The sequence below is a fragment of the Euprymna scolopes genome, chromosome 11 (assembly GCF_053919585.1).
Source record: "Euprymna scolopes isolate OS-2025 chromosome 11, ASM5391958v1, whole genome shotgun sequence".
Classification (NCBI taxonomy): Eukaryota; Metazoa; Mollusca; class Cephalopoda; order Sepiida; family Sepiolidae; genus Euprymna; species Euprymna scolopes.
The window spans coordinates 73,357,233-73,368,301 of record NC_136492.1 but is presented as its reverse complement, the minus strand read 5'-3'; the positions used below and the strand labels follow the sequence as shown (position 1 = coordinate 73,368,301).

The 11,069-nt window shown below is 32.6% G+C and overlaps 1 protein-coding gene across 1 annotated transcript in view; it reads left to right on the top strand.

Annotated features, from left to right (window-relative positions):
- The first annotated feature begins 2,293 nt into the window (after nucleotides 1-2,293).
- Nucleotides 2,294-11,069, top strand: part of LOC145287903 (protein bark beetle-like) — a 157,165-nt gene continuing 148,389 nt past the window's right edge. The window contains exon 1 of the mRNA XM_080135844.1: nucleotides 2,294-3,629. Coding sequence (XP_079991970.1) covers nucleotides 3,222-3,629 — 408 coding nt within the window. The 5' untranslated portion in view covers nucleotides 2,294-3,221. The remainder of the gene's footprint in view (nucleotides 3,630-11,069) is intronic.

Below are 11,069 nucleotides of genomic sequence, written 5' to 3'. Positions count from 1 at the left end.
ATTTTCTATTAACGGCATCAAGTTGTCGGATAGTCGACCCAACTCTGTTAACGGCATTTGAGTGTGGGCTGCTATTACTGGGGCGATTTGCTTTGGAAGTGCGTGTATGAATTTATGGCGCACTATCTCGTTGCTTGCCCCTATTCTATGTGTGACCATTACCATCTCCTGGAGGTATAATGATGGACGACCAGCTAACGTAGTGGTCCTCATCAACTTCTCCATGAGTTCAGGTCTGGTCTTTTCATATGCAGATAACACAGACTCCTTTAACTTCGCATAGTTTAGCGACTGCAGAATTGCTGGAGGTATATTTGTTACCACGTCAGGCAGCAATGCGCTGATAACCATATAGAACTTAGTATCATCACTCGTAATGTGTCTGAGATGGAATTGAACTTCTATTATTGAAAACCATCCCTCGACACTCGTCTCCATAAATTGTGTGGATTTTACGCTAACCTGTTGTGCATTCATTATTATTATTATTAATTATTATTATTACTATTATTACTACTATTAATTATTATTATTATTCCTGTGATTATTATTAGTTACTATTATTATTATTATTATTATTTATTTATTTATTTATTTATTTATTTGTAGCTGCAACTAAAGGAAATGGCTGGGGTGTGATAAGCAAGAAGAGAGAAAAGCGAGTACTCATCAGAGGTTAATTTCAGCAGGTGCTTGGAGAAATAGCGTCAATTAAAATTTAAAAAAATCTTTTGTTTATATATATAAATATATATGTGTGTGTGCGTGTGAATATATAGTCAATGTCTTAAAGAAAAAAAACTGAGTTTGTCGATGCACACGTGTGTTCTAAAATTGGCTTCACACACGTGCGTCTGGAAGGTTCCTTTTTCTGTGTGTGGATGTGTGTCCATATGTGTTCAGAAATTGGCTTCACACGCATGCGTCTGGAAGGTTCCTTTTTCTGTGTGTGGGTGTGTGTGTGTTTCAGAATGAAATTTAGGATTCTGTATTGATTCTTAAAGTCACTTTTTTGTTGTTACAGAATAGTTTTTAGACCAGATTTTATGTTAGTCATTTATCTACTACTTTTTTTACTACCTATTTTTCTTCTTTGTTTGTTTTTGCCTTATTTAGCGTAAACCGTTTCACAAAAATAGCAAAAATATATATATATTATCGGTATTTATTGGAAAGCAGATTTATATATACTTTTTTTTTGTAAGGTTCTACTGTAGTTTTAGAAACGCTTTTTTTTCTTTTTCTTTTTATTTTACTCTGTCACGTTGTCATCGTTTTCGTTTTTTTTTTGTTCATTGAAGATTGTGTGTATATACGCATGTCGGGCGTTCACCAACTTATGGCGGTTACCATAAATTTTAACGATGTTTGAAAAAGGGTCACCATTTTGGTCGGCCCCCTTTTTGGGGCACCTCCGACATTAGAGAGAGAACAAGAGTGCTGAAAACGAACCATTGTGGAAAAGAAAACATCGGTTATAATTAAGTGCGCCGAGACTTTAGGATTGATGATGTTTTATAAAGGTTTCCAAGATACAGGGTACAAAGAGGATGGTACATTTCTTTGATAAAAGTCTTTACCCAGGGAAACTGGTCCGTCACGTGTTGATGCTTCTATCGTTTCCGCATGTCTGAGACAGATTTCTTCTTTGTATCTCCCTTCAGGACAGTCCTCTATTCCGATTGGCTGAAACCTCTGGTGACGTTGAGAGAAGAAAGGAAGGGAAAAGTAGAAGAGTAGGGAGAAAAAGAGAAATAAGGGAAGCATACCGTAGCAGCATCATAGTAGTAGTTCACTACATGCCTTTCGGAATAAACACCCCCAACTTACCCATGTTAAGAACGGCTTTCGGAATAAACACCCTTTGCAGGTTGGACAACCAGTGCACATGAACCAAAATAGTAATAACAGAGGAAATACAAATTTTCTGGTAAACGCGTGCCTGAACTAAAAAAAAAAAAAAAATAAATAATGAATAGATAAAAAAAAATAAGTGCTGTATGCTCCATAGATAGCGTTTATTCCTACGTATAAATTTCGTTTTCGAGTTTCCGGTTCGGTCTTTAAGTTTGATGGACACAGACGGGTTTTTTTTAGCGGTAATTTGACCAAGGTATTCCGATAGTCACATTAACTACATTAAGAAATATTTGACTCTCATTGCGTCGGGAATCGGATTATGTTTATATTATCTGTTAAATATATATATTTTTTTAACGCAAGTCTAGCACACACGAGTAGGTAAACAAACAATAAACAAAAACAAATTGTTTTTGATTGATTTCTCGACTGAAGTGTCCTTTAAAATAATTTATGCCGTCAATAATAACGTTTAACACAAATACTGATCCAACGGGTTACAGGTGGTTTAGTAATTTTTTTTTTCAAAATCGTTTCCAGCGTTTGATTAATATCATATAAGAAAAATGGAGTTTCTTTATTATTATTTATTTATTTCTCGATAACTCTTCACTTTTTTTTTTACCTGTTTTCTCTCCCTTTGTTTTACCTGTCGTGAGAAACTTAGCTTTTGTTGTTGTTATTGTTGTTGTTGTATATGTGTCAGCTCAGGTGTGTCATGGCTATCAGCAGCAGCGATCGTCACGTGACCTACTTCTTCTTGACCTGAGAAAGGGCACCTGTGCTATCAACAAATCAAATCGGGACGATTTGTCCCTACCACACGGGAGAAAAAAAAGTGCCTTTTAATTTTTTAAAAGTTTTAATTGGATACATGCCCTATTTTTAGACCGAGTTAAGTATCATTCAATTTTTTTTTAAGTGTCTTTTTTTTAAAACGTTACATAATGGGAACTTTTTATCGACTTAAAAAGGAGGATTTTTTTCAAACTTAGACGTTAACAACCGTTGACGCAAGAAGGGAACCCCCCTAATTAGGATGCTTATTTATATTTTATAAATATTCGTGGGGGATATTACAGTGGCTTAGGGAATTACTTACGCGAGTTACTTAAAAAAAAAAAAATAATAATTTAAATAATTTTATCATACTTAACAAAATATATTTGTATTTCCGGGTTTGTCTTAAATGTGAAAAAAAAAAAAAAACTGCTCCCGATTCTCTCTGATAATATAACAATATACTCATGGCAAGTGCGACATCACCGTTTCTGTTTTATTCGATCGAAGGGATTCTTCAGGCTAACTACGAAATTTAAAATTCTACCATTCCTAAAGAGCCTATACCCTCCTTCCAAATCATGGCAAAATGCTGCCATGAACATTACTCCCATGCAATGCAATCCTCTCCGTCCATTTACATCGTCTTGATTCTCGCCAGCCTCACCTGTTTGGTCGGGATGGTTTCTGGTCAGGTGGAAAAGTTCACTCCGCCACCGAGAACTCCCGACAGGAAACCCATCGAGTCCAACGGCATCATTTATTACCTGGATTATATTCCCAAACGATGTCAGAATCCTTACGTTCGGACTTTCCCATTTGGAGGAATTGTTGATCGACCCATGGCATTGTTAAAACGAGACAACCCTCATCGAATTCGAAAATCTATTGAAATCTCGCCCAAGGGATGTCTGTTTATCGAACCTGGGTGTCGATTGGAATTTGCACCCGGAGAAGGACTCATTGTCAACGGAACCCTCATCGCTAGGGTAAGAAATTCTCCTCCTTTTTTTTTTTTTTTTTTTAATTCAACCTAATACAGAAAGAACGTGTCATATTCCAAAAATCACGTAAATTGATCAAATAGTCTTATTTTTAACTAAGAAAATCAAATCTTATGAGTAAAGAAAAAAGGAACTCGCATACGCATCGCCATCTTGAAAAAAAAAAAGCAGGGGTAGGGTAGATAAGTTCACAATAATTTAAACTTGCGAGATCAGCCTTGTAATGCTAACGATTTCACATTAATCGCTTTAACTCGTTTAAAATGATTTTCTGTGTAATATATATATATATATATATATATATATATATATAATCAATTTACGTAATTTTTGGAATATGATATTTTCGTTCCATGACGGGTACGTACATCAAAGATTTTTCTGTGTTTTTTTTTTTTTTTTTTTTTTTTTTTTTTTGGCGGGCCTGAACGAGAATTACCCCCACACCCAATAATTTTAACCGGTATTCTGCAGTTGGTATTTTTTTTTTTTTTACGACATAACACAGCGTAATATAAACACTCCCAACCTCCCCATGTTAAGAATGGCTTTCGGAATAAACACCTTCCAACCTCGAAAACTATACTATATACTAAACATACTATAAAAATTATAGGGGGAGATGGTAATTCTCGTTCAGGTCCGCCGTTTTTCTTTTTTTTTTTCTTTTTGGTGCTTATGCACTTATGTTACCTTCCTATTATTAAAAATCGTATTTTCAAATTAAATTCGAGTTTTACGATATCTTATATTAAATTGTTAGGTGAAAGTACAGAATAGTTATAAAACTCCCATCTTTCCCATATTAAGAATACTTTTTAAATAATGACGTTATTTTAGCACGGTAACAAGTGTAGGTACTTTTTTTTTTTTTTTTTTTTTAAATTAAATTCAATTTTCAATAAGAACTTTTTTGTTTGTAATTTCTCATTTCCTTGTTAACCGTTTTAATAATTAATGTTATTCTGTATGTTCATATTTATGTTTATACGGCGGTTGACGTCATGTGGCAAACTTGATTACATTTTAATCCTGGTTCTTTAGATAGCTCTTGTTTTTATCAAATCTGATAAATTAATCGCTCTCCTATTGCAGATGTCTCTCTGATTCCACTTTCGCTTTTTCTCGCTCATATGCCCCTAATCCAAATTCGTAGCAGCGGGCCGACACCAATGGACTTCTTTTTTCTACCAAAATGGTAATTAACAATGTTATTCTAGCAAATTACAAAATTCGGCACTTGTACAGTTTAACCAAGGCATTAAAAAATTTAAAATATCGAAAAAAGTTTAAATTGTATGTATCCGTTATGGAACGAAGTTCTCCGAAAAAAAAATTTCACTGAATTTCATCAAGTAGTTTTTTTTTTACAGCGAAAAAACAATTTGTTATGATACCGAGCAAAATGTTCGATTTTTAGGAAGAAAAGCTAGTATTAAAGATGGGGAGAGGTGTCAGAGCTTTAACTGGAGTTATCTCCCTTTGGCATTTCTAAAATTCAAACAAATTTTTTTTTTAATCCAAGATGACTGCCTTCAACGCGCTCTCATAAAAACGTGTTTTTCCGCTGTAAAAAAAAAAAAAAAAAAAAAAACTTGATGAAATTAAGTGAAATTTTTTTTCCGGATAATTTCATTTTATAACGGATACGTACAATTTAGACTTTTTTCTCTATTTTCATTTTTTAATGTCTTGACTAAACTGTACAAGTACCGAAAAAAGTTAAATTGTACGCATCCGTTATGGAATGAAGTTCTCCGAAAAAAAAATCACTTAATTTCATCAAGTAGTTTTTGTTTTACAGCGAAAAACAATTTGTTATGATACCGAGCAAAAGGTTCCATTTTTAGGAAGAAAAGCTAGTATTGAAGATGGGGAGGGAGTGTCGGCGCTTTAACTGGACTTATCTCCCCGTGGCGGTTTTAAACTCCAAACAAAAATTAAGAAAAATTCCAAGATGGCTGCCTTCAACGTGCTGTCATAAAAACGTGTTTTTCTGTTGTAAAAAAAAAAACAAAAACAAAAAACAAAAACAAAAAACTACTCGATCAAATTAAGTGAAGTTTTTTTTTTTTTTTTTTCGGAGATCTTCAGTTCAAAACGGATACGTGCAATATAACCTTTTTTCGATATTTTCATTTTTTAATGTCTTGATTAAACTGTACAAGTACCGGAAATGGATTTTTTTACTTGATTGAATAATTCGAAATAAGAAAAATGATTTATTTTATTGTGCAATAAATGAGATACGTTTGAGATACATTAAAAACAAAACAAAAACATTGCTATTATTTTAGTACAAAAAATGTCCACAGATATTGGTCCGCTGCTATGAATGCGGAATAGAGACGTAATCGAGAAAATAGAATCAGAATCCCTCACGCTAAAAAGTATAGCATATTTTTGTTTCTTGTCTAGAACCCCTCCTGTATTAAAGAAGAAAAAAAAAAGTCAAATCTGCATGATGTACGCAGCCCACCGTGACGAACGAAAATATATCCCAAAAATCACGTAAATTGATCAAGTAGTTTTATTTATATATAAGAAAAGTTTTTTTCTGAGTATCCGAGAAATAACTGAACTTGCCATTTTGAAAAACTATCAAGAAATAAAGAGAGATAACTCAACAATACTTCTAACTTACTATGTTGTAATGACTATATATTCCCATGAATTGTGAGAGATTCTACAATAAGCAAGCCCCTCATTGGCTGATTTGGCCACCCACTGTCTTTCTTTAGACAAATCAAATTGGTCGATGTTTTTAACTGCCAGCGATGAGCTTGGCGGGCTTTTTTGATTGCCTTTTCCTTTTCAGGCAGTTCCAGACATGCAGCCAACGGAGAAGGAACACAAAACTCCACTCTCTATGGATATGAGGCATTTGGGCGCCTCTACCCTTGGTATCCTTGAGACTTTGTTTTTAAGCCTAAATGATTAGGCTAAGTTATTATTATACATGTCTCCCAGCGACTTTTTAAAGATCTGAATTATCAACCTGTCATAAATGACTTTTCCTTCAAATGAACATTATGAACTTCTGTAATGTCGACTCCAGTCGAGAATGAATCCTTTCATCAGAAGGCATCATACCAACCCCCTTCAAACGGCTGCAATTAATCCAATCTTCGAACAGTGCTGTACCCAGATACCAGTTCCTGATAAAGATAAAAGACTATTACCTTTTGAGGTTGTTACCAGCTCTGTTCAGAGGCAAATCGAACATTTCCTTTTTACAACGAAGAATTAAAAAAAAAAAATTTGTATCGAATTTTAGAGGTATGCTTGTTGTAATTGTTTTGTTAACTCTTTGCCACTGTCTTGGAGCAAAAAACAGATAGATAAAATATCTTACATAATCGCTTAAAAATGAGTATATATATATATATATATATATATATATATATACATATATAATACTTGATTTTTGGAATATGATTTTTTCCTTTCATCATGCAGATTGATTTTTGTATTTTTAATATAGTAAGAATTCTGGACAAGAAACATTGTTATTTAATTTTACCTCCCTGTATGTTCAGGTTGTTTACATGTGATCGCCATAAAAATAAGAATCTCATTTTTCTTTTTGGTGAAGTAACATAAGGTGTGGTGATAAAATGGACTCACTGAGACGGCCATATTGGATAACTTGTTATTCTTTATCTAATGTTTATATATTTAAAGTGTGTATTTCTCAATAGATTTTAACGTGAAATAATTGTTCATATAATAATAATCTAAATATTAATTTAATTGCCCATACATCCAGTGTCACAAAAATCTATCATTATTGCAAACATTAGTTGATGAGAAACGAATTACCTCTCTTTATAGTCGCTCTTTATCAGTTAAATATCATTTTAATAAATCATTAATATTTTAATTCATGCAGATTTCGTATTTATTATTATCGAGCCAATTTTCTATTGATTATTATCCAATATATAGGAATGCTCTCAAAAGTTATAAAAAATATTACTTGGGTACCATTTGCTAGAATCAAAACTAAAACGTTTAGCGCTCCAGTCTTAGTCATTATTTATCTTGCTAGCATCATTACTATCTGAGCTACCAACGAATGATTACGAAGGGTTAAAAATTAAGTGACTTTGAGCTATAAATGTTTTAAAGTAACAGTAGGTAACGTTTTATTCGACTTACCCTGCCAAGGTGAACTGTTTTGTTTTCAGTTTTGACTCCTTAGTAGCAATTTTTGCTGATTAAAAACCAAATCGAAAATGTGCTACAGGTTCAAATACTCTGTATATCAAATTTCAACTCTGTAGCCCAAATATTCAGAGAGAATTTCAGTATAGGCTTTTCACACACGCACACCGAGAAAGTTATATATATATATAAAAGTGAAATTGTGTGTGTGTGTGTGTGTGTGCATTTCCCTACCAAACTACTCTGTCAATTTTCAGTTTACAGACTCCAGATTTGACATAAAGAGTATTGATATTTAGGGAAAATCTTTTTAATCAGTTTTTGGCCAGAAATTTGGTTGTCAACGAGTCAAAGTTCAATGATTTGACCTTTGAAAACTCTACCAAACTCCTCCGCCAATTTTGGGTCTAAACACTTGGAATTTTAGATGTAGGTTGTTTTGACATGGATCAAACTTTTTAACTTGGTTTGAGCTCAAAACAGTAAATTTTAAGGGGTCAAAGTTTAAAAAAAAAATTGATCTCTGCAGTCTCTACCAAATTACTCAGCAATTTTTGGTCTAAACATTTGAAATTTAACATAAAGTGTATTCAGACATAGGGCAAACTATTTAATCAGTTTTTGGGCGACAATTTTCGCTGCCAAGAGGCCAAAGTTGAAAGAGTTGACCTTTACAGACTCTACCAAACTCCTCCGCCAATTTTGGGTCTAAACCCTTAAAATTTTAGATGTAGATTACCTGGACATGAGTCAAACTTTTTAATAGATATATATATATATATATACATATGCACATAAGCTTGTGAACAGTATGTAGGGACCAAGCAAAGCCGGACTGCTAGTGTATATATATATATATATATATATATATATATATATATTTGTGTGCTAGAACATTTCCATCTTAAATTCTATGCAGAATGTAGAAACTATGCATAAATAGAATTCAGCGTAATAGTGAAATCAAACTAATCATCTAATAAGAAACCATAAAAAAATGAACAATCAATTAATGTTCGTTTTTCAAAGTAATATGCAAATGAATTAACTTTCATGTAGTTGCTCACATATCCATGACTGAGTATATTAAGAAGTTCGTTTTAATAATTTTTAAATAGAAAAAGTAGGCTTTTATTATCAATGTCAGAGCGTGAGAAAAAAAATCGACTTTATAGGTGTATAGACATAGATTTCTTATTTCCTTAATAACATAACTTCGCTAACACATTGATTCCCATTACATCACATATAAGTTAAGCATTGTTGAGCTTAGTCAGTACTAAAATGGGAGTATCAGGTGCTGTATGCGCTATCTGTTAATATTGGTATTTTTTTTCCCTTGCCACTGGAATCAGGCAGTGCCGACTCTGGAGAGATGTGGTTGGAGATTGTACAATCCTTGCTTCACAATTACATGTACAGGTATTCTTGCAGGAGGGTGTCCATTATCTCTGGAAACAGGACAGAGGCCATTCATTCACTTATTTAAGTAAAATTGCGGTATAGTTAATAATCGAAAAATCTTGAACAAAAACAAATGACTTACAACAAAAGCAGTAGAATTTAATTATCTACCGACCTATATACTTTGAACATGCTAAAACAAAGTTTAATTTCATAATTTGCTTTCGATGTTCTCATTATTTTAAAACAAAACTGGCTGACCGCGCGAGACATTACTTCAGTTATATTCATACTGGGAAGATAGTAAAAATAATATGTATTGGTATTTGTCCAAAATTTTCCCATATAAAAAAAATTAAAGAAAAATCTGTATGATATACATACTCATGACAGAAAGAAAATATCGTATTCCAAAAATTATGTCTATTAATCAATTAGTTTTATTTTTAAATAAGAAAATCAGATTTTATGACTAAACTAACGCCATCATGAAAATAAACTAAAGAAATAAGGGAGATAACTCCAAATCCAGATTTTAGAAAGCCATTCTTAACATGAGTTGGGGGAGGCATTGGAAAGACTCAAATTTGCTTAAGAATGATTTTCTTTATAAAAATAAAACCACTTGATCAATTTATGCGATTTTTGGTATACAATATTTTCTTTCCATTCACCGGTATGACCATCATACAGATTTTTGTTTTTTCTGATATGGGTTAATTCTGGACAAGTATCAATAGTATTTACCTTACTATTAACCACAAGTCAGAGTTGCCCCCTCCCCCCACTAAAGACTCAAGCAATAGCTCCCAGGTCCACTTTTAAAATATAATTAAGAAAATTCTGAAATTAATGAAGGTTGTCATAGTAAAATAGTTTTGGTTTCATTTTGTTATTATATTGAATTCTATTTATGCATAGTTTCTACATTCTGCATAACTGCGTAGAGTTTAAGATAAAAACGTTCTAGCACACAAATATATATATATATATATATATATATATATATATATATATATATATATACTAGCAGAAGTACCCGTCATTGACTGGGTTCAAAAGAGCATTAAAAATGGACCCTGATATATGATAGTATGAAAGGTTATGAAAAGGGAGGGGGTGCATATAAAGAAATAACTTCAAATTTTGGTGTAACGAAACCAAAACAAAAGATGATGAACAGAAAAACAAAATTTTGCAGGAATATATATTTTTATATCAACTTTGTTGTCCTAAGAGTGACCAACAAAATACATGTTTTTAGAAAAGCAGATAAAAATGGAGATTCTATTATCCGCACTCATTGACCCATTTCAATTTCTCAATTGCAAAGAGAATGCAAAACTATGCAAAACAATATAATATTTGCCAACAGTTTATCCATCAATAGTTCTTAGAAATAAAAATTGAAGTCGGTCCTCTTATTTAATGATGGAGTCTCAAAAAAGAAACATTCATAGTGACATGGGTGCACAGTAAACTCTTCCAATTGTTGCGTCAATTTTTACACCTAGATGACCCTCAACATTAGCTCCTCGTTTTCTCCTCTGCATGTATCGTTACTCTATGTGTAATAAGATGGAACCTAATTAAAAATCGGATTTTTTTTTTTTTTTTTTTTTTTTTTTTTCAAAATTATTTTGTTCACGCAATGCAGTAAGAGTTGTATCTTTTGGGTTTAGGGCAACTTGGCCAGCATTTTTATTTGTGGAAAACTGTTAGATTAGAGGATGCCTTTCATAAATAGGAAACTTTGAAATATACAAAAAATGCTTCATTTAATGCCGATATATCTACCAAGTCTATATCGAGTAATATCATCACTAACATGTTTTTGTAAAGAAAACATGGCTG